General features: G+C 42.2%; 1 protein-coding gene across 47 annotated transcripts in view; it reads left to right on the top strand.

Annotated features, from left to right (window-relative positions):
• Positions 1-27,620, top strand: part of LOC144984513 (plectin-like) — a 161,602-nt gene that overhangs the window by 93,873 nt on the left and 40,109 nt on the right. For 23 of the 47 annotated variants that reach the window (XM_078933206.1, XM_078933212.1, XM_078933210.1 and 20 more), the window contains one exon: positions 24,496-24,557. In XM_078933206.1, the coding sequence (XP_078789332.1) occupies positions 24,496-24,557 (62 nt within the window). Of the gene's footprint in view, positions 1-1,376; positions 7,603-11,108; positions 11,282-22,454; positions 22,895-24,495; positions 24,558-27,620 lie in introns of those variants that run through there. The other 24 variants (XM_078933244.1, XM_078933205.1, XM_078933203.1 and 21 more) reach the window with 6 other exon arrangements.

The following is a 27,620-nucleotide window of genomic DNA, read 5'->3' as shown; positions in this document are numbered from 1 at the left end:
CCATAATATAAAAGTGCTTACTACCAACTCTAACCAAACTAACTTGCCTCCGCTGTGTCAAAGGTCTCAGCTGTCACTCTCCTTTATACCAAGCACATTTAGGGGGCGAGCTCCTCAAATAGAGCAGCCTTATCATCCGGTCAGAACAGGAACACCCCTGCATAGCAGAAGGATTTGTCACTATACAGCTACAGAGGCACAAGTCCTTATTTTCATCAGACCAAAGTCTAACTCTAACCCATTTCTCAAAATAAAGCTTTGCTTTTTCTCTTTTACTTTTGCGCATGTTAGTTTTCAGGTTAAAGAGAACTAAACACCACATTTAAAACACATACTAAGACAGATTGATGGGCCTGAAGACTCAGGCTGTGACTGGTTTACGGTGCGATGAGTCAGCTCCAAAGGTTATATTTGGCTCATGGATATTCATCTATATAAACTTGTTTATTTAATTTTTTTTGTGGAATTTGCATTTTAAAGGTCTGCTTTTGTTTGGCAAAACCAGCATTGATCAGGGCTTATTAACCAAATACATGATATCCTTTCTAATACTCCAATCAGAATGTAATTATTCCATACATCCTTGCCCCATTTCTTTATGTATTTGGTTCCTACATTTTAATCTCAGACTAAGTGTTGGATACTTGATTTTGCTTTCATTGATGAACTATAGGAGTTTGGTCGGAGCTCATGTTGGGATGGGGGGGGGTTACATTTGTGTTCCACTTAACCCCCAAACGGCAGTGCTTTACATCAGGCCAGCTCCCAGTCACACACCAGACTTCCTTAATCTGAAATCTGCACAGATTACATCCGTCTGTGTCAGTCACATTATCTAGAGAGTAACAAAAATCATTTTCTGAGCACTGCATGTGCGATGGACTGTTGATGTTTTCAAAGTCCCAAACTACAATCATTTACAGACCAGCCATGTGTCTGAAGCCAAGTCACGCTATTGTGGGAATGGATCATGTTTACACATGTGAAGCTTTTTGGATGGCACTCAAAGATGGTTGTAAATTTAAAGTTCAATGAAGTGGTTTCTAAGTTTAAACATTGACAACTGTTACATGCCACACGTCCATGTGGCAGACAGGCTGATGTTTTTGTAATCAATACATTTATCCAAAGATTTCAATGAAAAAGGACGTTTATAAGATCAGCAAAGAAGTAACCAGCGGAAGCGCTGATGATTAAAGGAATAAATCACTAAATGTGACGCATATGCACGTGTCTGAACAAACAAACCATATTTTTCACAGGTTGTCCCCAACACTGCTGAGTTTCTTCAGTCAGACAAACTTGAACATGTCAATTGCAAAATGCTTGTTTGAGAATGCAGTGGAATGTCTTTGATTCCACGCCTCAGCCCACCGGGGCACTGCTTTTACTAGCAGCGCTGACATTTGCAGAGCGCATACACCTGAGGTGAGTGAATGTAAAACGCCTGCAGCGCTGCTCCAAGTCTGACAAGGAAGATGACAGACAACCCTGCTTATTGATTAAGGGGAATTCCTTCAAAGTCAGCGTTAGACTAAACAAAGATGTATTAATATCCACATCATAATTAGATTGTTAGAACATGAACTCGGACTAGCTAAATAGCTAGTAACTTCGATTTGGACATTTACATTTTTGTTGCACAAAACGATGTCATGAAAATTTGCACAAATGTGTGAATGTAACTTATTCCAGGATTGGTCATAGTTAAAGGAGTATTACATTCTAACTCACTGGTTAATGAAATACTCTAAGATTGATCAGAGACTTCCGCCTTTAAATGAGACTTGAACTTTGGAACTTGAGCTTTGACTGCATGTGAGACCTGGACTAAGTGACCCCGCCCCCATGTTGTTCCAAGAAGCCAAAGACTTCTGTAGAAAAAATGAACAGCTATTACTCAGTCATTCTATTTGTCAGAATAGCCATTCTTGGTCTGCTGCCTTTTTTCTGTTTTTTTCTTTATTGTAAGTTATTTAACCCTTGTGCTGTCCTAGGCACTTTAACATTGGGAGTTGGGTCATCTAGACCCACTAGACAGTGCTCTGAACCTTTTTTCTTCAATGATCTGTGATCTTCACTGGTTTCCATGGATTACATGAAATCTTTCCACCTTTATCCACCTTTGTCATGTAGGGAGAACACGTCAGTGTAAGGGGGGGGGTCATCTAAGATAGGACAAGGGTTAATGTCTGTAAGGTTAATTCTTCTGGCCATTTTTCTGGTGGTAGGGGTGTGGACCTCCAAAGAACTCACTCCTGATTGGTGAAAGTACCGGTAGTTGCAATAGAAGTATTCACTGAGATCGGCTCAGACCAATCACTGCTTACTGATGTCATGTGATTCCAACATGGCGACGTCTGAGTCACGAACAAAATGATGACTGAATTGACTTCATTTCGTTGGAATCAGAAGTAAACCATTTTCTGTGGGTGACGTCACACTAACTCTGTCCAGTTCTCATATACAGTCAATGGTTTATCTTCATTTTCGACTTTCGAACATGTTTGTCGGATCAAAACACCCAAAACTTTCATTTGCACTTGTGACTCGCGATTTATGACTCACTTAAAAAGGGTGACTTGTGGTCATCCATGAGACGTATCCGTGTCTTTTTTTAGAGTGTTTTACAAAGCTGCCGAGCAAAGTGAAGCTAAGGCTTTTCAAAGCACTTGTTCAAATAATGAATTTAGAATTTTGAAGTATTTCCAACAAATGACGAAATATATGCGAAATATTAGACTTTTTTTTAAAATCAAACCACATTTAATAAACTCCTGCTTCTAGTAAAGTTTAAGGATGAGTAGAAACGTCCATGCATCACAGTCATTATACCAATAAGGTGGTGGTAAATGACACTGCAGGGCAGTTGGTTCTCTGCTGCAGCTTGTAAGCGGATATGTGGCTCACTCAGACTTGGCTCACTTCATTTGACTGTTGCCATGACATTCAAAAGCAACACAGTTTTCCTCCAGGATTTAAGTGTGTAATAAATGGTTTCTCACAACATCATTTCCCGGCTGCCCGTTCACCCCCCCTACAATCTTGCCAACAGATCACTGTCTTTAAGTGCGTCCTTGTCTTCTCAGTGGGATAAGTGACCACGTGCTGGACTTCTGGTTGCAGCAGTTGTCAGTTCCGTTCAGTCTTCCTGCCTACGAGAGGACACTTTCTCTGACACTCCGAGATGAGCAGTGGACAGATGTAGAGAGCAGAGAGTGATCCAGGGACAGAAATCTAATATCATGTTCAAGAGTGCAGAAAGGGCTAGCTAAAATGCACACTTCTTTATATAGTGCTTTAGTTTCAGACTGTAGGCTCTCATGTCAGCCATCTTCAGCAGCAATACAAGTTTAGAGAGCTTTCCAGCCTGTTGCATCATTTAAATAAGTTGGATGGCAAAATAGTCATTGGTCTATTCTTTGCTTGGTGTCTTGGAGATCTTCCAAACAATGCACCTATCGGTTTAACATTTGGTGGCAGTGTTATCTTTTTATAGCCTCTGTTTAAAAAAAGTTGCTGACTGTCTTCCATTCTTATTTATGTAGTTTATCCTAAAGTACTGAGCATGATGGGTCTGAAAGCCATTTCTTACATGTAAAGGCTTTTTAGGGATACCTAAGGAGGAAATGTGTAAGAGTGGACACCTTTCTGCCCTGCACACACTGAAAGTCGCCCCAGGATAGGGTGGAAAAATGCCAATTGGTTGTCTCCTTTTCCTGTAACTAATCTCTATGAAGCATATTCGTTGGAAGAGTGATTATGACACTCCAGTGGGGTGGGGGGTCAGTCATTTGTAGTGAGCAGCCAGAGGTGTGTATGTGTACGCTGAAGTGGGTGGGCGTGTGCTTTCATGCAGTGGGTGTCTCCGTAAAAGTTACAGAACCACAGGGCATGTGCTCGTGCCCACTTCAGAGAGGTGTGCTACAACTGCACTGACTTTACTTTGGTCTGCATCTCAGTTGTTTTATTCCAAGACTGTTTTTCCCTCACTTGCTCTGTTCACATTTACTTGGTGAGAATTTTTTTCCGTGCACGTTTTTTTTCTTTTCTTTTTTTCTTAGAATGAACAAGAGAAGGTAGGTGGAGTCGGACAGAGAAGTGTGCTTTCTCTGCTCTCCCCCTCCGACACGCTCCCTCTCTTCCATTCTGTCATTGCCATCTCAGAGAAACCGAGACTTTTCATTCCCTGCCACCCTCATTTTAAGAGGAACAGTGGAGGAAGAGGAATATTTCTTATCTTCACAAGAGCTAAAGGATCATCAAGAAAGCAAGGAAGAGACAGTAAGAGCTTCAAAAAGAACATTTGAACAGTAATTCTAAAGCGTTTTTTGCTCTGGTAATCATCTCCAACGTAATTCTGTTTTGCTCTCGTACTTTTTCTATACATTGAGAGTTGACTGACTTTAAGTACAATGGTTGCTGGAATGCTGATGCCATTGCGGGACCTTAGGGCCATTTATGAGGTCCTTTTTCGAGATGGGGTAATGGTGGCTAAAAAGGACAAACGGCCTCAGATCATGCACCCTGAAGTTCAAGATGTGAGAAATCTACAAGTAATCCGTGTCATGGCCTCTCTCAAGTCCAGAGGCTATGTTAAGGAGACCTTCGCTTGGAGACATTTTTACTGGTACCTGACCAATGATGGGATTGTTTACCTGCGTGACTTCCTCCACCTGCCCGCAGAGATTGTTCCAGCCTCTTTGCAAAGGATTAGGAAACCAGCTCCCACTCTTGCCATTGCCCATCGTGCTGCAAGGGTCCAATCTGTTCAGGGTCCAACATTCTATGCTCCCAAGCCAGGGGCCATGGTTGAAACGGAGAGCCAGGTAGAGTTAACTGAACGTCAAGGCTATCGCCACAAGATGATGGGTCCAGACGAACGGGGTTCTGTCATTACCCCGAGATTCAGGGGTCGTCCACTGGCCAAGGAGGCTGTCAGGCCAAAAGCTTTAGGAGATATAGAAGAACAGTCGCAGTCCCTTCATAGGAGGAGAGCTAACTTCAACAATGAGGTGATGATGAAGGAAGAAACCAAAGGGAGAAGTTTACCACTTCATCAAGAGCCCGCTGCAAAAAAGCAGATGCCAGTGGTGACAAAGGAAGGCATTGGGTTGAAGGTTCAAGAGGAGCCGAAACAAAGTTCAGCTGTTGTTCAGTCACAATTCATAAAGAAAGATTCTTCAGAAGCCACTCTTAAATCCTCCACAGTGAACCAAGCATTACCTCTAGCTGCTACTGATGCAGCTGGAGCTGCAGGTGCTGCTGCTTCAAAGACTGCAGCCAAATCCTTTTCTGCAGAAACCAGTAAGGAAAAGGTGCATTTGGCAGCAGAAGAAAAAGCTTCCATGAAACCAAGAGAAGAAGCCACATGTACTTCTGGACTTCCATTGGGTCCTGGTATGGAAGTCAAAGAAGAGAAAGCAAAGCAGGCACAGATCGGTGTCACAACTGAAAGGGAGAATGTCACAATTACAGATAAACCAATAGAATCTGCTCAGGAAACCTTCAAAGCTCCTATTGATGCGCTCACATCAGTCAGCCTCAAACCTAAAGGTGGACATCTGCAGGATGGGGATCATAGGAGAGAAAAGATGATCAAGCTAGGAAATATAACTCAGATGAATAGTCAAAATGATGAACTAACTCAGGAGAGCCTCAAATCCAAACATCACAGCTCTGCAAAAAAACTGTTGGGATCCAAAGATGCAGCTGATGGAACTTCTAAGATGATTCAAGCCTCAGGAAACCAAGTGGCACAACCTAAAATGGACCAAGCGGCCCTGAAAATGAAAATGACACGTGCGTCCCCCGCAGTTGAGGTCAAAGTTGCATTTGACACTGCAACTGCCCCAGCACCAAAAACTGAAGCTGCACAACCAGTCTCTGTAAAACTGAAAGCAACAGCTTTTATCTCACAACAGGAGAAATCTGATGTAAAAGCAGTTTCACCTGCCAAAAGAGACGAGGCAATGATGCCACAGGACGTTTCAGTCGTTTCTGGAGTGAAAGCGACGCCTGAAAATGTGCAAAAATCCACTAAAAATGCTGTTGGGATTGAAATAATTACAGACATGGAGGAAATAGTTGAAGGGAGCAAGAAATCAAAAAGAAAGAAAAAGAAATCTCCAGGTGAAATGTCCAAGAATGTTAATGGTGAGGAACAACTTCACTCAAAGATGATAAAAGAAAAAACTTCTGAAGACAAGTCCCTGGAGGCAGAGCCAGAAAATTCCATTCAGCCTACCCCAGTTATTACCACAGAGTCTGCAACTGTGTCCACCCGCATGAAAACAGTGGAGAAAAACAAGGTGTGGGCTAGAAAAGACTGCAAAAATGATCAAATGGAAGAAGAACCCAAACAATCTGATGAGAAGTTAAGCCACAACAACGAAAAAATGCCTGAAGATGCTTCCATGGTGCCCCTGCTGGCTGTGCAAAAAAAAGACACAACTAAGGATAGCAAGGTCAACACGCTTGAACCAATTTGTCCCAAGAGTGGGCTAAATATTGTGCTGTCCCAGAGGGAGCCAGTGAAATCTGAGGAAATGACTGTGGCCGATGGAGAAACAATGACTGTTCAAAAAATACGCCAAGTGGAACTTATGCACGCAAGTTCTAAACCTGCAGAGACCCTGCCAGGGTCTCAGAAAACTGCCGTTGAGACCAAGCCCCCAACAGGTCCAAGTTTTTCAGAGGACCCCTCAAAGGGAAAAAAGAAAAGCAAAAAGAAAAAGGTAGAAACCACAAATACAAGGCCTGTCCCTTCGTCTGATGCCGAACCACGGACATCCTCTGACATGACATCACCACCTGAGGCCAAAGCTAAACACAGCCCTGTCATGGCCTCTGAACTGACAGAAACTAAAGTGCTCTCAAAGACGACTCCTGAAGGAATTTGCAGTGAGGAAGTCAGGCAGGCAGCAGCAGCTGTGCTCTCTGAGGCCCCGGCAGACAAAGAGGAGGTGGAGTCAGCTCAAATCTTTGCTGAAAAAATCAAGCAGGAGGTTCCGAAACTACAAACAGCCTCCACTGCGAGGGAAGCACCCACAGCCGGAGAATTAACGTCAGCAGCACAGCCGGCTGAGGCGCGGACCAGCCCTCTCGTCAGGCAAGAGGAGCCTCCCAGAGTTTCACAACATTTGTCCAGCCAGGCAGCAGAGAGCAGCACAGAGGAAAGACTCCCTGGTTCGAAAGCCTTAAAACAGGAGGCAGAGAAGAAGAAGAAGAAAAGGAAGAAGGAGGAGGACCCGATCCCTGCAACTACCACACCCTTAGTCCAGCCAGATCAACATCACCTGGGTGACCCTGCTAGGTCTAACACAGACGACGCCGCCATGAGAAAGAAAATAGTAGTAGTAGAAGAGGTAGTGGAAGTAAAGCAGCTCATAAGTCCTGAGACTGCTGAGGGGCAGTCACCTCCTGCACCTGTGCAGCTCAAGGCGGAGGAAGAAGAGCTGGACCTGGATGTTCTGGAAGAAATTGCCCTGGAGCGAGCTCTTTGGGCTGAGGGGGGTTCCAAGCTGCACAGATCCTCACCTGACGCTGACTGGGACCACTCACTGCAGGAACCAGACCAGAAGACATTTACATTTGTTGAAGGTTGGTCTGAATGCATGCAAACTCGACCTCCTCTTACCCTAATCTCTTTATACACACGATGCACAGTATTTACTCTGAAGTTCCCACCTTAGTTTGAAGTGTGGGAGGTCTTCTTTGATGACAGCACAACAGCCACTGCTGCTTCACATTCTGCTTCAGCTTGATCATGTCTCGTTTCTTTTCTGAAGTGGCTTTTTATTACACACTTTAGAGAGCCTGTACAATCCACTGGCTCTTCTTTGGGATGTGGAAAGAGTCCCCGTTGAGGAATAACTTGGTGGTTCATGTGACTGGGATTTAATCATGTCTGTGTTGAAATAGGTGAAGAATCAGTGATTCAATCAACTCCAATCATGGTTGCATTCTTTAAAAGTTTCAAGTTATCACTTAGATTCTATTTAATTCTGCTCTTCGTCAAAGTTTGACACCTTTTTAATGCAGGATACATTTGTAGAATCGGTGACAAAAATGACTGGTAATATTTTTGAGGTGGGAATTCTGCTGCTGGGAAATGGGAAAAGGTTGTACACCCTGTTGGGTGAAAGCATAATCTCAGAAGGCATCTCTTGGCATTAGCTAACAGGGTTATGACCTGTTGTCTATCCAGTGAGGTGGGGCTGTTTGCAGAGATCGAGCCTCGCCTGTTCCCTGAGGAGACAGCAGAGCAGGAGTCACACTGAAACGAGGAGGTGTGGTGCTTCTGGCAGATGTTCTCTGCAGATGTGTAACACTGCTCTCCTGGTTCTGGTTCACACATGGTGGTTTCTGCTCTCCCCCCTGCCTGTCAGGTATTGGAACTGAACATACCATTGCATAGTGTTGTGCAATACTGTGATAGGGGAGCTATGCAGGCAATGTAGTAATACTGCTGCATGCTGCCCTTCTTTATTGAACTGAGAAGGAAACTTTAGAGTCCAGATTCAACTTTGGAGAAGTGAAACTATGAATACTCGTTTGTATGGAAGGAGGAAACCAGTTCATAAGATGATGACATTTATAGGTGTCAAATCTTTAAAGAGGCTCTAACTTTCTCTCGTATTTGCTGCTCCCATGGAAAGCAGGGAGACGAGTTGACATGGGCGTTGCCTGTTGTGGGTGTGCGCAGCAGACAAAGAGTCAGGAAGTTGGAAAAGGTCCTCTAAACTCTGTGGGTGTGTTTGTTTGGATCCAAACGTGACGGCAGATCTGGATTCAATTAGCAGCTCGGCTCCGTGATTCAATCAGTGTGAGTCAGAAGGAAAAGAAATCTACTTTGGAGGAAAGAAAAACTTTACGGCGCACATAAGAAAGAACATAAAGATCGTTGCTACCAAGAGGGACAGGGCACGTATTTTAGGAATCTGAGAAAGTGTTCTTTGCAGGGAAAGATTGATTCACAAATGGAAACTCCAAAAGATGAGGCCTGAATTCCCATATGGACAGAGCAGTGCACTGCTGACATCTGCTGTCCATTAATATCAAATTCATGGCTCCACTTGGTCCCAAGCACAGCTTTCTTTGATATAACCTTGTGGGTTGTTATTTTGCTTTGTATGTAATTTAATAATATTTGATTTGATTTTTATCCTTTCCCGTTTCGACAGCGTGTGTTTGGATCAGACAGCAGTGTTGAGAACTGTTGACTTCAGTGCAGTTATGCTGAAAGTGCGGCATTCCTGGTATGTTGAGCAATTAAATGTCTGTATTTTGAAAGCTTGGTCACACCCAGGGAGAGACATCCTCGGTATATGTCTCCTCTTGTAATTTGGCTTATGTAGGAGACAAATGACCTTTTAGAACAAGCTCTGTCATAAAGACAGTTATATTTTGTCAACTCATGCTTTTCTGTTGACTTCCTGAGTGGAAGTTGTAAGCCCAGCTAACAAAACATTAGGTTTGGAAAAACCAAGGCTTGCTGAAGGTTTTGTCACCACATTCAGGTTTAGGAAATCTCAGGTATCCACTGTAATGTCCCTGAATTCATGGCCAGTCCGCACTTGTACTGTATGCAATCTGAAAACCCGCACTTACAGCGTGCCGAGGCGTTCTGTCTTCTATAATTGTGGGGAAGATGTTAAAATTGTGCCTCAGACTGGCTGCTCTGAAGTCCTGGAACCCACCCTCAGATACAAAGTCAGAGTCGTAATCTTTGCACCGTTGGGATTGAGCAGCTGAAGATGTGTCATGTTGCTGTTGGCCAACCGAAATGTTTGGTGCAAAACAAAAGATTTGACCTTTCCTGCGGTGCCGTATCTTTTACTGCTGACTGCGCCTCAAGTCTTTTTAGTGTCAGAACATATTGCTCCACATTCCACAAAGCCGGACATCAGTGAACCAAGCAAACATGTGGGATGATGTTTGTTTGCCGGCATGAAACTTTAGATTAAGAAACATGACTTCAGGATTTTTTGAAAGAAATGACAGCCCGGCTAGAATATCCAACTAGGAAAGCTTTAAGTGGGAAAGCAAAATGTTCTGGTTGAGTTTCCACTCTAGGCTCCAGCTCAGATTGTTTTTATATAAAACTCAGTGCCAGTAAGTTGCAACATAACAGCTAACGGCTGGGGTGTGGTGCAGAGTTACAAATGCGTTGCTGCAGTGTAATTCTGATTCAACACCAAACTCCAAAAACAGAGGGATCAATAACATGTGGAAGATATTCAGGGTTTGGCTCACATACTTGGGACATTAGTCATTTCCTAAAATCACTTTCCCATCACTTCAGATTGTCTAAAAATCCAATATTGTTATTACTCTAAACTCTGAGTTATACCGTCATTGTGTCTTCAATGTTACGAGCTTAGTGTGTGCTTTGTAACCTGATCGATGGCGTTTGGGACTGCCGCACACGAGCATGTTAATGGAGGAAGTCCTCTTTAGGGGGAGATTCTTCACATTTCACCACCAGGCGGGGAAGCGGCTCTGTTCCCCCGAGGCTCTCTCTTCTGAGCTGCTGTCAGCTTCACAGGGAAATGGAGCAAATTGTCATCAGTGCAAATGACAAAGACACTTTCTGGACCAACCTTTCTATATTTAGGGGTTGTTTAGGATTAGTTTGATCCCCTAAACAGAGGGGATGATCTCTGTTTATTTTTGACTGTTGGGGTGGCTGATGTTTTGCTTTCATCACATCTTCAGTTTAGGTTGTCAGCTTTTCTGTTCGGGGCTGTTTGACACTAAATATCTGGAAGGAACTTTGGTGGATTTTTATCTAAAGGATTCAGACCTCTGACAGCTCTGGGCTGTGGGTGAGAGGTGAAGCATCAGAGAATGAAGCATCATCATCAGAGAATGCTGATGAAGAGGACAGGGTGGTCTGTGTGTGTCTGGGGGGCCGGTTGTACCCTAGTGACCCGTTGGAGATCTTCCATCAGCTTCTAACTGGAACTGTGTGGTCATCTTGCTCTGATAGGTATTTTTAGCCCTCAGTCTGCTCTGACCCCCCCCCACCCCCCCCAGCAGCCACCCAACTCTCCTTCAGCCCCTTACCTCCCTCGCTCCTGCCCCCTGCCCCAGGCTTGCCAGCCCTCCTCCCTTGGACGTGGGAGAGCAGCCTGACGGATCTGAGCAGCAGGCACAGCCTGTCAGAGTGAAGAAACGTTCAGAGCAAACAAACAGAAGCCGTCCTCCTCCGTCTTCCTCCGTCCTCCTCCTTCGTGCTCCTGCTTTCCTACTTTCTCTTAGATGAAGATAATACCCGGTAGGTCATCAGAGTGGGCTTTCTGTGTTGTCTGTTGGCATTTTTTTGGCAAACACCCCGTGTGTTGTGATCCCGAACGGCGTACGCTCACACGCCAACCGCACTTACACATTAATTAAACGCCAATCCTCAGCCGCCGCGGTGAAGACAAGCCTCCATCTGTAATCCCCGGACCACAAAGTCGCCCACTCAAGTTACCAGTTCCTGCTTTTCTGTCAGTTTGTCGGCACGTTGATGGGAGTTCTGTTCAGCTCTCCTCTAACATCAGTTGGTTGACAGACAGCAGTGATTTATGATGGGTGCATTTTATGAACATTTTTCTGTCTGCCATTAAGTCACAGCCATCTGTTTTTACGCTGCACGCTGCACACACACCTTCTCTTAAAGACAGGTTTAAAACTTCTCATTTTAATCACATCTTCAGAATTCACTTTCTTTTTGGGCAGTTTTTCTTCAGCTTTTGGTTTTTCTCTCACTAAATGTCTAAAGTGGATGAGATCAAATATACTGTGTTGGATTGTGTTCATTAGAGTCTTGGAAAAATTACCAATGAGTAGAAAGGAACTCTTTTGTTGTTGTTGTGATAACTGAAAAAAAAACTGTGAAAAGATTCAAACAGATAGTTTATCAAGATCAGGACCTGTTCTTATCTCACGGCCCAAACAACCCGTGAGATAATCTGATTTCCAGTTTCACAAACAGAAACTACTGCAGAAACGTAGACGTGTGTGGAATTCTTTGTCCTTTTTTTCAAACAGCGGTTTGCTTTTGTTTTTAAATCTTCTTCCACTTTCGGCTTCTCCCATCAGGGGTCGCCACAGCGAACAAGTCGCATGAAACAGTTTAAGGGTTTAAACATTACAGACTTGCAGTTAATCTCATGATTTTATAATAACAAAAGAGAAATAGAATTAGAAAACAGCAAAAAATATTGTTTTGTCTTTTCTGAACCGATGTGTCTTTTATTGAAAATTAACACAAAAAGAAAAAAGAAAAAATGCTAAAAATGTCCAACTGATGAAGATTAATGGCATTTTCCCTTAGATCTTAGTCCTGTCATGGCATTTCATGGTAGTGTGTAGGTAACCGTCTTAAGGCGTTGCCTTTTTCCCTCAGCTTCCAACTCCTTCCTGAACGTCTGTCAACAAGTGAAACATTCAAAGTGTCACATTCAAGATGGAACACATCAATAGTAGTCATAAGAACATGTCTGCTGGGGAAAACTGACAGCTCCAGGACCCGGGTTTAGATCCTTTGCTTGGATCTTTGTCCAGAACGTCCACCCACACACAGAGAAACACACGCTAACACCTGCTGAAATACTCACAGCTGCTCATTACACCGAGTTTCCTCCAGGAATGTGTATTGCTAATAAAATAGTCTGCAGATTGTGATCTGCTCCTCTAATGTTGCATACGCTCAAATGTTGGGAGGCCTGAGCGTGCAGAGACTTTTATCATGAATTCCTGAATTCAGTTGAACACCAGGTAGAAATGTTTCAGCTTGAGTCTGAAAAAAAACTGGACAAATGTTGCTACCACACCCATTCTCTTCCTGGTTCCTCCCCCAGTCACACCTGTCACTGCAGCCCTCCCTCACCCTTTTGTGTCCCCCCTAAACTAAAGTTAACTGCTGTGAAAGATGACAGAAAGCCCCACTATTAGCCACTCCGTTTTTCCCTGTAGGTTTAGAGGACTTACTCAGGCTATAATCGTACGGATCGGGCTTGAAGTATTATTGTTCCAGTTGCAAACATGCATTATCAATTTAACCAGAGAGGTTTTTCTACATTTTAGTGGAGAAAACCGCTTCTCTGGTTTGTTAATGTTAGCCACTTTAAATGTTAAATGGAAATTTGGAATAAAAATTTGCTGTTGAAATAAATGTAATTGCAAATTAACAAACCCAAATGATTTAGCATGATGTGAATCTGAATCCAGTCGACGCAGGCATGTGGCATGTCATGCTGTCCCTGTGTGTTGAAGATACGCTCACCACGCCATCCGTAACGCACATTCAAGCGACCTCTTCGGATGAAAAGTCTATGTAAGCGCATGTAAACGTGCGTTTCAGAGCTCAAAGCTCTTGTGTGCACGCACAGCTCAAAGGTTTCTTCCACTAGTTTCGGGCTCTACATACAAAACGCAGGACAATTGAAAGCACGTCGAAAGCTAAAACAGGTCGGACTTTTACAAATCAGGGACTTGGATTTAATAGTGATGTTTGGGTGGCGTCCCTGTTATTCACGGACATGCCAGCTTTTTGATCCCGGAGGAGGTGCACCAACGGAATTCTGTGACATCAAGTCGTTCATAGATATCAGAAAAGAGCTGTGAAAGAAAAAGCCTGGAGCAACATTCACGCAATGTGCGAGGCTTCCACATTCTGCACCCAGCCTCTTCCAACTGTAGGTGGTGGACATGCGCTAGTAAACAGTAGAACACATGTGTCAAACTCGAGGCCCCCGGGCCAACTGTGGCCCCCGTGTCATTTTATGTGGCCCGCGACATCATTAAAAGTTTTTAATTTCTTAGAATAAAAAACAAAAATTGGTGTTTAATTATACATATCTAGGGGGAATCAGACTTAAAATATGGGATTGGGCAGCTATACATTAGGACTTAAACACTGTCCATATAACCTAACCTGACAGAATCAAATGTAAAAGGATTTATGCTAGACTAAAAAGTAAATATATGTTTTCTATGCAACTGTAATTGTCATCTAAAAAAGTTATAATAAATAATGAGTTATTTAACATTAAATAGTAGTTAAATTTATCTTTCATTACATTTAGTTACATGTATAAGTTATATCTGGCTCTTTGAGGACAGACACTATGCTGATGTGGCCCTCAGTGAAAATGAGTTTGACACTCCTGCAGTAGAAGAAGAAAAAGAAGAAGAAGCCCCTCCCTGCTTGTCCAGTGTGAACACCTTAAAGAGTCTGCATTTAATGTTTTTTTGAACGAGCTTGAACTTTACATAAGCAACTGTGTTGATGCTGGATGTTCAAACCAAAGACGTAACAAACTGCATGTCTGTGGGTTTTTTTTTCTAACTCATAAAGCCAAGTTTTTTTTCCAGTTATTTCTAAAGTTGTGGTTTTCTTCAGATAAATAAACTATTCTGTGTCCAGAGTAGTTCTACAATTCTTCATTCTTTTTCCCCCTGCAGAGCTGACCCATCGTCTTGTCTGACTTGTTTACTCTCCGAGTCTTTTGACGTGTTAGCAGGTTCTCAGACATTAGTGTGTCCTACTCTCTGTTATGTTCCCATCTGCTGACGGAAGTGTCTGTTTTTACATGCAGCTCTGAAGGATTAGCTCTCATTATGCACAGACTATGTTTTAATCGGTCATATGCTCCAGATAATGCATGCCATGTCTGTGAAGTAACAACATAGAAAGCACAGGCGCCACCTGCTCTGATTCCCTTTGACTTGGTTCTGTTTTTAAAGATTCCCTTCAAACTGGTCTGATCCCGGTCCTCTGCTGATCACAGCGCCACGCGCTGGCTGTCTCTTTTTAGTTAGTGCCTCATTTTGCTGAATCTCTGGATGTGTTTGGACACCTGTTGTCCTGCAAGAACTGCCAGTCCCCCCATAGCTGCCAGACTTTCAACCAATAAAAGCGGGTCTGTTTTCTGTAGACACTTTGATGACCTTGGAGTCAGTTTTGAAAGTCTTTTGGCTCTGACATGAAAGCACTGTTGCTTTTTTAACACAGAAGGTCTAAGCGTCACAATGTCAGATTAGAAAGTGGGAACATAAACTAAATGATGCTCATTTTAACCCTTGTGCTATCTTAGATGCCCCCCCCCCTTACATTGACACGTTCTCCCTACCATGACAAAGGTGGATAAAGGTGGAAAGATTTCATGTAATCCATGGACACCAGTGAAGATCACAAATCATTGAAGAAAAAAGGTTCAGAGCACTGTCTAGTGGGTCTAGATGACCCCACTCCCAATGATAAAGTGCCTAGGATAGCACAAGGGTTACAGTAAAAAGAAACTGTTAATGCTGCTACACTAATGTGATAAACAGCTGATTTGTGTTTGCACGGGGATGACATGGGTGCAGCTGCTGTCCTGTTTATCTGTCCTCTTCAGCTCAACCGGGTCACACGGCCCTCGAGACTTGGCCGTCCTCGTTTCTCCGGCCGCCGTTCTCCGGGATGAGGCCTTTTATCAGCTCATGAGCTCAATGTGGCATGGGCTCACTTAGAAAAGCAGACACTCGACAGCCACCGTAGACTAGTTTGAAGGGTCAAGAGGACGAGTCGTCAACCCAAAACCGCCCGAGTCATCCAGTCAACCCCCAAAGAGTTTCTGTTGCTGTTGGTTTTTCACCACCCAGGTTCATGAGATCTGAATGTGAACCATTTCTGAGTGAAGGGTGTTTAGACGCAGGGCTGTTCAGGATTTAATGATGAGGTAACTGCTTTGCAGAACTGGTCAGTAAAGAATTTTCATAGCCTATAATTTTGTGCAGTGTCAGGGGGGGGGGCTGTTTTAGGCAAAGAGAGCTTCAGTAATGGGAATTGGGTATTTATTTACAATACAAATATTGGAGGATCATGAATGACATTTAACATTCATGCAGTACCCCACATACACATAAAATGCATGTTCTTCAGCAGATAAGGCTTTGGCCACTCAGCTGGTGTGTTATTTTTTCCAGAATTCATGAGTGGACATACAAATCTAAATACTGACGTCACGATAGAGGCCTCTTTGGAGGGAATCCCCATGACTGGAGGGGGAAATTAAAAAGCCTGAAAGAAACAGAAACCCCCATCAGATCCCGCTGTGTTTATGTGCAACCATCCAAACACTTATGTATGCGCTTTAGGACCTTTATCAGTGTTTACATTAAAACTGTAACTTCTGTAAAACCTCTTTTTTTTTCTTTTTTCAGAAATCTGATACTTCTCTTAATTCATGGTTTGCTGTCAGCTTAGATGTTTAGTGTGGAACTGTGTTCAGCTCACAACCATTGCAGCTGGACAGCTAAGATGAAAAATTGTATTGCAAAGTTTGTGCTATTGCTAACATTTACAAGATGAGTTTATGGCCCAAAAGAGGAATCGACAAGAAAAAAACAAAACCCTTTTCCTGGTTGACTTCTCAGAAAAGTTAGAGGGGTTCTGCCCTTTTGACTTATTGCAAAAGCCCTGAAGCATCCACTCTGCCTGAGCAACAGACCACGGCTGGACTTTATCACCTAAAGATACTCAAACTCAAGGAGGGAGATTCACCCATTACTTGTTGTGAGAGGTAATGATGGTTTTCTTATTTTGATCCCTTCTTATGTCCAGTTTCTTCAAAATATAAACCAGAGAGTGCTAAGTCTTTTTGCAAACTCTTAAGTCCCTAAGAGCCTTGGGCAGCCAACATTTATGCTACATTCATACCAGATAAGTGATGCACGTTCAAGAACACTCGGAATGAGGGTTCTTAGCTTACAGTGGTCACACTGGATTGTCGCTACCTGAGAATAGCACGTGTACTCACATACATGTGCCAGAATCACAAGAGGCTTGGTGCGAAATGTTGCAATATGTGTAGATCTCATGAATCACGCTCCAGGCATTTTCTTTTCCTGCTCTATTCCAATTTATGACAGTCTTGGTGTCACAGACTTCCGGCCAGGCACGAACCACAATGATTCATTTCTCCTCCATGATCAGTTTTCAAACGGCTGTGTGTTAAAAGGGACACCATCCACACATCACTACCAAAGCTGAGTCCCTGATTGGTCAACGTTCATCCGGCTTAACTTTCAACGTGTGTTCAATGGTTCCGCGTTTTTTGATGACTTTGACAGATGCTGAGCTACAGCAGTGTTGTAGGCCCAGCTCCTAAACAGAAGTTAGATGACAAACCACACCGCTGGAGTTTGTTTCCTGTAGTTTGTTGCACGTTTTCATCTGCTGTTGATCTGCATGAGGTGAAAGAAATCCAATTACTTTTTTAGGTGAGTGGCAGCAGTGATTTAAGATAAGGGTTTGTTTTTGTTGCATCATTATACTGACAACACATGTTTTTTTTTTATATAACCACAGTTGCTATGGTGACGCTGTATCAGTTTCTGTTTTTGTTTCTGTCAGTTTCATTAAAGTTTCACATAATTTTATTAACTGTTTTTCTTGATGCTTGACAGGATTGATAAGTGTGTAACATTCTCATGAAATTATTATTCATTTTGGTAATAGATATTATTCAGAAAACGTGGGCAGTAGTCGCTTCATAAATGTTCCTAACTCAACAAATGTCTTCATGAAGTAACAGAGTTTCAGTGTAAAAGTACCTCAAGTTAAGTTCAAACCAAGACTCTTTGTTATGAATTTGAAGCAAAGCTGGAAATACCAAATATTGCAATCCCTCAAAAGACCACTAGAGGCTGGGAAATACTTTGCATTGACTTCTATCCTAAAAAGTCAGACTTTGCACTAAAACCCTGGGGTCAAAAACTTTTCTAATAGTTATCTTTTCGTTCTCCATGTTATTTTTAGATAAAAGTTTTGATTTTAAATCTGTCTATGATTGTAAGTGAATGTAGTCCCTCCCAAATGCTCACTTTTGGAACATGTTTGTCTCAGAGTTCAACAGGTCTCTGAAATAGTTGGAGATAACATCTCTTCCAGTGGAAGGAATTGTTTGTGGAATAAAAGGTCAGAGTCAAACAGCCTTACAATTCTGTCAGATGTCATTAGATGAAGGGCCTTTAAAACAGTGTTGCCTCATTCAACGTGTCTTTCACAATCCATATAAGCACGTTAACTTTGACATTTAAAAATATTTCCTTATGTCATTCAACTTTTTTTTTTGTTTTCTGAATAGTCTGCTGTTTTGGAGGACGTAGATGAACTTTGCTGCCACCTTGTGGCCAAAGACCTGCTTCTCTCTTCTGACGGTTTTGTTCAGATGAGGACGTTTTTTTCTGCAAACCAAATCGCTTAGTTACAGGAGACTTTGTCTGCTCTGCCACTAAAAATACAGAAAGAGGAAGACTCTGCTGCAGTCTGCCGTTTGGATGAAATGATTCTTGGGTTTCTCAGAGATTCAGTTTTTCCTGAACTGAACAATTAACGATGAGAAAGCAAAGCATGTAAAACACCATCTGACACACGTAGCAGATTAAATGAGGACGTTTATTCTAACTTTTATGTGGAGATTATTAGAGTTTTTCATGTTTGATAATATAATAAATAGCTAAAACAACAATTGATGCTTTTGTTTATCCAAAGACGAGCAACAATTTCTTTATTTCTTGGTAGTTCCAGCAGCTGCATTCACAGCAAGACTGAATTCATCTTAATCGTAACATTGTCCAACAGCAATAATTCATTTTCTTAAAGAATAAAAAGTAAGGACATGCTGGTGCTTATATTCTAACCAAGCACAGTAAATTTCTGAGATTGCAAGGCAGTAGCAGCATCACTGATGGGTCAATCAACTGGAGTCAAAGTGATTCCATTATAATTTAATATCTTATCAACTTTGTTGACAACTTTCTATTTGGAAACACACTTTTCTCATGCTTAGTGATATAATCTGAGAAAATATGGAAATTCTGTTCACAAAATTATTAATTTTGGTGATTAAAAACACACTGAAAACAGATTTTTTGCCTCAGTAATACAAGAAATTACTATAGGAAAAACACTAATGATGGATTTGATAAGTTTCTTTTTAGGTATAGGTCTATTCAGTATTGATCCTTGATTTCTGAGTCATTTTAAATAATGAAGCGACTTTGCAGTGTATAAACTTTACCTGCAGATGGAGCCATGTTCTCTGTTCTCACGGTTCACTCTTCATCACCCTGTTGTCCCCTAAATGAAAACATTAGCCGCTGACTCAAGTGGGACTTTTCCGCAGATTCTCTGTGGCTCAGCCCCGAGCTATTTTAAAAACTCAGCTGCCGCGGCGTATCTGAAGCCCGTTGAGTTGAACTGGTTATCTAAGTTTAGCTGGTCTGATGCTGACAGGATCATGTGTACGGAAATAGGCTAGCCCATCATAGCCCAACTGGAACTATTGTCTCTAATAAAAGGAATGAAATTTTGCTTTAAACTTCAGACTCGACTATTTTGTCTTATATTTTATAAATGAAAATGGTTGTAGATGTTTTTTGACTCATTTTTTAAATTTTTTTTATTAAAGTTTGGGCTTTTGTTTGTTTAAATGTGTGAGAGCTGCACGCCATGCACCGTCTGCATTAACCTGCAATGGAATTCTCTGAATCTGGACCTTCGGAAGGATTTTTTCACATGCAGTCGACCTTTTGACCCCATATGTACTGTGATCTGTGTGAAGAGCTGCTCCGTGTCCTGATCCTTTCTCCTACTATTTAACTGTGCAGAACTGGTGAAAAATTCCAGGGTGTGGATGAGATCTTCTTCGTCTTATCGTTGTTCTCTAAAGGTGTGGTAATGGCTTGTTCTAGAAAACACTTTCATCTAAAGATTGGGAGAGCGATAACCTTACGTTGGAGGGCAAACTCTCACTTTTTTGTGTCTTCACACAGAAAGGTGTTCCTCCTCCTCCTGCTCCTCCTCCTCCTCCTCACTAAATCCTTGTAATTTCCCCGCAGCTCAGCCCTTGTAGAAACCATAATGACACATTCTCTGGATTCCTTTTTTCTCCTAATTTGGTTGCTTTGCTGTTGCCAAACGTTTAGTTCCAGGTTTTTCTCAGTGGTTGCAAGATCAGCCATGTCTTTGTAGATTAGAAACGTTTCACTCTCAGCTTAATGGATGAAGAAAGATAAATATCAGTGATAAAGCTAATCAACTGTAACTTAGCTATTCCTCTGGGAGAACCACATGTATGTTTGAAGTCAGGCTGCTGCTGGCATGTTTAGGGGGCTGAAATTGATTTGAATGAGTTCAAAAACCCAATTTTGGAGATTTGACGTGTTGTTGTTGTGTCATAAAATCTATTTTTTTCAAATAAATTCAAATAGTAACAGTAATCAGGAGCAGACACAAAAATGCTGTTGTAAAAAATGTGTAGGTGTGGCGTAGAAGCTACAACGGCAGCCACAGCCTCCCTGTAGGCTCCCTGCTCTGCTCCATTCTGATCATCCACTGTCAGACAAACAGATCCATGAACTTTGTTTTCTTTGTTTTCCTGCTCTGAGCTGGAATCTGGATCAGAACCATTTTTGGTGCGCCGGTAGTGTTAGGTTGGGGTTGTGAGAGGCTGGAAGATGGTGGGAGAACACATAGGTCTGTTCTTATACGTGGGTGGGTTTACTCAGCACCTACAGTCCCAGCCACAACTCAGATGGGAATTTCTAATAAGTTCTTGCCGCTCTGCAGAAACTATGTCTGAGAAAACAATATTGACTGAAGATATCATAATCATGATTAAAAGACCATTTATTCATTTATTTTTTAGGAAATATAGAAGAGGTCATAGAAGTCAATCAGAATTATTATTTCTTCATTATTTTAAGCATCCTTTGTTTTGTCACCTAAACTCAGCTGAAAAAAACTGTTATAACTTTAGGGAATCGACACCAAAACTCATCTAGGATTCAGATTTTAGTCTGTAGTCCAGAAATTCTCCGTCACATGGCAGCACCAAGGACACTGACTGTATCGGACACACGAGCGGCGTGGGTACGGTCATTTCAATCCACCTATCAGCTCAGCCATAAATAGCCCAAACACAAAAATGTGAAAAGAAAACCTTTTCCATCTTTTCTCCTGGCCTGTCTGCCATCAACATAAGGCCAACGTGGTTTTGATGAAACCAGATGAATGAGCCGAGTAATAAGCATGTCAAGCACTTAATGATACGTTTCTTTTTATCGGGGAGCGGCCTCATGACTAAGATGCTCCACACTTTCTGCCTCATCGCCCGTTTTCCTTCTTGAATTTCCCATGAGGCTGAGAGTGAAAAGCCTGAGAAGGTGTTTGGAGCCCTTCACTGCACAGCACCACTGAGGTGTTGGTTTACAATCTTTAGCAATCAAAGATTTGACTTTTTTCCTCAACTTAGACCTACAATCACCAAAACATCCAAAATATTGATTTTACCGACAAAACACAAAAAATTCAAGATCCTAACATTAGATTTAAGCAGCAAATGTACTGATTTATTTGGGGGAAAGAGCAAATGAATGAACATTGCATAGAAACAATACAAATAAACATGATAGCCTTAGGGTAATCTTTTATTCCTCACAGTTGTTAAAAGATTCATTATTTAGTGCAGTTCCTTTCTCTTAAAAGATTTAAAGGTTTGCCTGCATGCCACTCCTTAATACCAAAGCTTGCCTAGACAGTGGAGAACCACAAAGGTGTGTCTCCAAATTTGCAAACGTGGCTCCAAAATGATTCAAGCCTCTGACACACACAGTTAGTCACATGTCTGCACAGACTGGGTGCCACTAATGCATCCAGTGTGTTCGTGTTCAGACAGGCCCAGGTAAAAACTCTGGCCTCGGGGAGGAAAACGAGCTTTTAAAGCCTGCCAAGGTAAAACAACAAGACAAAGCAAGGAAACTAGATATGTAGAGGGAGGTTTAGGGACTGGAGGGAAGAGAAGACGGGCATGATCTTCATCCCAGTGTGAACGGAAGACTTAAACAAGTACTTAAACTAAAATTAGAAAAATGATAGAGCTTTAAGAAAAGATTAATAAAAACTCTATTTTCCTTTTTACACAAGTGCTTTTGTTGCTATTTAAACACAAACATTTATCAAACTCAGGCAAAATGTCCTCTTCTCACCTTTTCGTAGATGTTATTCTACTGATTAGAAATCAGAGTTGCTTTTTAAAGAAAGCAACCAAACTACACATTATCTTTTTATTTCTTAGTGAATAGTGTCTCAAAAAATCTTTTTACAACCAAGTCCTGCACAACTGCACCCATGGGTGTGACTTCCTCCATGGGTGGATCCCAAAATGTCATCCACATCACTTCCCCTTTTTTATCTCAAAGAGTGTAAGAAAAGTTTGTGAAGTGCTGTAACAGTCTAAATAGAAGTAAGAATCTGAAGATGAAAGGGCCACACTTTCTCTGACTCAGGAGTTCTTGCACAAACCTTCCAGGGATTGTCCTCCTATGCAGGTTAGTACACCTCGTCCTCTGCAGCCACTCCTCCCTCTGCTCACACCGCAGGAAGGGGGTGTGTCTTCAGCCCTGTGTCCTCCACACACCACAGCCGCCAAATGCAGAGTTCACCATAGCACACCAGGACAGGCCCAGACTTTCCACAGGCACCATAAGGAATATAGCGGTTGAAAGAGGAAGGAAGAAAAAAAAAAACAAAGTTAGGGGCAGAACACAAAGAGGGAGAGAGGAGGTTAAGAGAGGATAAGAATAGGGAGAAATCATAGGTTTGTGAAGGACTTAGTGGATTGTGGCCACAAGACTGCACACTCTGGGACCAAAAGACGGCCAAAGACACAGATAAGGAGCGCAAGGAAGGAGAAATAATCTTTGTACCTGTTTGTGAGCCGGCAAACTGTGACGATGACCTCCCAGCAACAGAGGATCAGGAATATCTCCATTGACAGTTTTGGAGGAGACAGGACACCTTCAGATGAAGGCTATTACCAAGGGATGCTGAAGGCCATGGACGATAGGAAAGGTATCAGTATGTTTGCTCTCAGTGGAAATGGCTCAACTGGAAGCCTTGATCGTGATTTGCTCTACATTAGAGGTCAGTCAGTGAAACAGTCCAATTGGGGACTTTTAAGTGAAAGAGTGTTGGTGTTTAATTCCTGAGAAGGTCATCTTCCTTCTAAATGCCGTTACTTCTAAAAGAAGTTCCATGTAAAGCTTAGAATTCATATTTTGGTATTGTAGTGACTCACCGGAGCTCCAGTTTGTTTGCACTCACTTTGAATGAGTGATGCTCTACTTCTTTGTTCCTTTTTCATTCAGACTCTTCCCCTTTCCTCTGGATTTTGTTCATTTAAAGGATTGGAAAAATCTGATTTTAGTAGACTAAATAAAACTTGGAGTTTTGACTGGACTTCCTAAAACATTTTGATTATTTCATTTTACAGTCTTTGTTGTTTCACAGTGTACTGCTTGACAAAACAGTTTTATACGTCATTGCTGAGATAGAACAGCAATTTTTCCACTAAATTCATTTTTATAAATTTGGATTAGTTGAAACTTTGTCATATATTCTAAATAAGTGAAAGAAAAAATCAATATTCGTACCTTTAAAATGAGCATAATTTAAAGATTTGTGCAGACTACCCATGGATTATTTACACGGGTCAACTGAACACTGAAAGTTAGGAAAAAGTCAAATATGTTTTTAAATAATTCACAGAAACAGGCTGATTGTGGTCCTTTAGCTCACCCAGGTTCTGACATCACAGAGAATAAATTTTCAGCTCATGTCTTGTTAATCCACTCTGGTCGCTCATCATGTTATCTCCAGGTGATGATGGTTAAGCATGTAACCCAACACATACTTCAACTCTTTCCCAGTTAAGTTTTGAGGAAACCCCGAGGAGGTTAAAGGTCTAATGGCTTCTGTGTGAGGTCTCCATGGCAACGCAGTCTCATAACAGACCCAGAGTTGCTGCCTGCTCCTGAGAAAAACAGATGTAGCCCTGGGGTGCCAGTTTTATGTTGGTGTTGAATCACTGCCCTTTGCTTTTCATTGCTGGGTGTGTCACAGCCTGACTGTCTTAAAATGATAAGACTGAGGACTTTGTGTTGAGTGTGAAGGAGCGGGACTGAGTCAGTGGAGATGAGTTTATCAGTAATGAGATGAAATGGAGCATCGCTCAGTGATACCCAGGGTACCCTGATCTCAGGCTGTGTCAAGCATTCTGGGAAATGTAAAATGCTGAGAAACGTCTTATAAAGCAGTCGTGAAATAGTCATGGGGGCTTTTCTTGGAATCCCTGCATGTTTTGAGGGACACGCCTCATGTTTCAGTGCTAATAACCCTGTTTGTTGTCTTAGTGGGTGTGTTCCATACCCAGACCGTGTTCCCTCTTGTTGGATAATTGTTATATCATGTCATGCTGTAATCACAAGGAGCATCTTCAAACCCTGCAAGAGGAAATCTCTTCCTCTTTGTGTTTTTCAGTCAAACCAGAGCTGCTGTCAGCATTCCACTGCAGTGCTCTTCTGAACATCCGCTGCAACACTGACCAGAAGCACATATCAGTGACCTCTGTCTGAAGAATCCTTTTGACATACAACTGTCTGTGTCTGTTTCAGATGAACGAGACCGAGTGCAAAAGAAGACATTCACAAAATGGGTTAACAAGCACTTGATAAAGGTGAGGCATTTCTGTTTATTGCTCTAATACCCTTTCATTTGGGAACACAGCCACATGTTTGCACAAATGCACAGACATGCAGGTTTTTGGAAAAACCTTGTTGAAAAAGGGATTATGTGTGGTTTATGGAAGAATTACTGCTCAGCATAATTTTCCTTAACAAATAATACAAATGGAAACTGTAGATGCTTTGAAGCAACTCAATACCTTTATTTATGGCATTGTCATTTTTTGTTTGACTATTCTTCCAGAATATATTACCCATGTAATGTTCTCTATGAGCATCAAATAGTCTGAAATAGCTGGGTTTGGTTGGTGTTTATGTTGGCAAACGGATGATGTAATGAAAGGTTAAGAATCACTGAACACAATGAGTCGATTCTTTCTCAGCTTTGAGCTGTTTTTCAGTGGATTTAAATGAAAAAATGTCTTTATTTCTTAGACAAAGTAAAAAAAAAAAATCAAAGCTTTATTTTTTGAGAATCTTTTATACAATAGAATACAGTAGCATATAATCCAATAGAATAACTTTATTAATCCCCACAAGGAGAAATCCACCCAGTATTGAAATTAGTTTCAGTACAATCCAAACAAAGTCTGGCAAACAGAAATACGCACATTCAGCTGAAGGTTGAAGCAGAGCAGCCGTGAAATAGGCGTGGCTTGCTTAGCGTGGGTGCAGATGGATTGTAAGAGGAGGATAATGTCATTGGTGGCCAAAAGAAAGTTGCACCTCAACCCATATAATGCAAAGTACTGTACATGTTAAAAAAATCAAGAAACTTAGAAACAACTCAACTCCTGAATCCTTCCCCTCAGCCTTTACCTAAAACCTGCAGAAGAATGGCCAAAGGCCAAAGACTTGCAGCTCTGCATGGAAGCTGCAGAACTCTCATGTGGACAGTAAACAGTCAAATCTGTCACTCACCTGTGCATTCTATGTATTCCTGCAGAAATGATTACCAACATGACCCCCCCCCAGCCTCCATAATCTAGCCATAGTTTACCCAGTCACTGTTTCACACCCACCCATCGAATGTCCAGTGTGGTAGAGAGGCTTGCAGCAGTCCAGCCTGTCATCTGCTGTACGTCTGTGTGTGCCCTCCATCAGTGCTTCTCACTTCCATCGCCCTTTGTTACTCTCATATTAACCCCCCCCAAACACACACACACGCACACACACACACACACACACACACCGATGCATCACTCAGAGAGATGAGCAGGACGAAACCCTGCATCTCAATCTGCAGTCCCTCATTATTGGTCAAACATGAGCTGCAGCCCAGAGCCCCTCCTGCAGAACAGTTGAAGTGTTTCTGCGTGTGCTGCTTTTTTTTCCAGGGAACACCCACTGCCAGTAAAACATTCACAGCCTTCGGATACCTCCATATAATTTCCATATTCACTCTGCAGACACAGGGCCATTCATTTATTTAAAAATGGAACAAGGAGGGAAAATAAGCACAAGGAGGCTGTTGTGTTTTCCATAAGTGTGCTGCCTTTTTGCTACCGCTGTGTGAGAACGCACTGAATCCAACGGGTGACTCACACACATCTGGACTTGCTTAGCTCACTTTGAGTAGGCAGATTCTGAGTCCGGCTCAAGGCCAGCTATGGTTGAAACCCCCAGTAGCACGTGCTGCACAGCCTCTCAGGAGACTCCTTTGGAGCCAACGTGGACCTGGCTTAAACAGAGATGCATGTACAGAGTGTTGCATAACTCTACCTTAACCCTTATAGTTTCTATAAAGGGATCCAACTGATAGTTGGTTTATATTTTATTAATACTAAAATCTATCGCATTGGAGCAACTCAGAACCGACTGAGTTTTGGGTTTCCTAAATGGCAGCACCAACAGAAGGAACTTTGTTGCCATCTACAGTCAGAAATAAGGAATGACAGCATATCCGGAGGGGAAACATTAGGCTAAACCTGGGAAAATACTCTCAGGGATGGGTATCGTTAAAACCTTAACGATGGGGTGGAAATCTGTCCACTTAGAGACTTTTAGCAAATCTGAAACTATTCTTGTGTTTGAAAATCTTTTTTCCCCATTTTCCTGTCATTTAATACTAAGAAGAATGGTAGATGTCGTAGTAAACCCATGGCACAGTAAAAAATGCTGTGTAGAAGTAAAACGGAGAAAGCACTTGGTGTGCCTGTCAACCATGCGCAGTAATGATAATGATGAGAGGCTGACAGAGAAGCTCATTCTGACTATGACAACACAGTTTGTTAGGAATTATCCATCTTTTTGCACCGATGGAGGAAAAGCCAACGGCCCTTCTGTGGGGAGTATTGAGAGGCGGTGATAGATGACAGATCATCACAGGAAACATGTTTTCAGCCGGCGATGCTTAAATGAGCAGAGAAAAGCAGACGTGTGCAGTTGGTCACAATCTCAAAAATGTGTTGAGATCAAGGCTCTTTGCAACGTTCCTATAAAACACTTTGTCATGCTAACATGGTAGCTTCAACAAAACTATGCAATAAACGTCTGACCTCAGTTTAAATATGAAGTCTCCTCCCCCTTAATGACCTACTTCACCTAGATGTGTACAATCCTACATATAATACCTACAATACAAAGCAACAGTTTAACTAAATGGACCTTTTCTTCTATTTTACTCAACCCATCTGTTCTCCTCATCCAGGGCAGGAAGGTGGAGGTAGGCATATCTGCACGGAAACAGTCCTGCTCACCTGTTTTTGTGGCAGCTTTCTCCCACAAATGTGTTTTTGACCCCCCCACAGTGCTTTCTCTGCACCCTCTCACCTTTCTCACTGCCGCACCTCATGCCTGCAGGTTACCGTCAGTGTCTCTCTGCACAAAGTTCCAGAGTCTAAAAAGTGTTCACAGCAACTTTTGGTTGACCTCAGACTCCCTCTTTTTTTAAAAAATGATGTGTTTCATCCATCAGTTGTCGGAGATGACAGCTGCGTTTGGCATCTGAAGCAGAAAACGGGCTTGGCCGCTCACGGCTATGCATTCCTGACGGGAATGGTGTTCTTTCAGAGAAGACTCTTAGCTCTGTAGAAAGCTTATTAGGGCCCGAGCAC

This window comes from Oryzias latipes, chromosome 16 (assembly GCF_053564925.1).
Source record: "Oryzias latipes strain Hd-rR chromosome 16, Olatipes_Hd-rR_3.1".
NCBI lineage: Eukaryota > Metazoa > Chordata > Actinopteri > Beloniformes > Adrianichthyidae > Oryzias > Oryzias latipes.
This window is presented reverse-complemented; position numbering and strand designations above follow the sequence as displayed.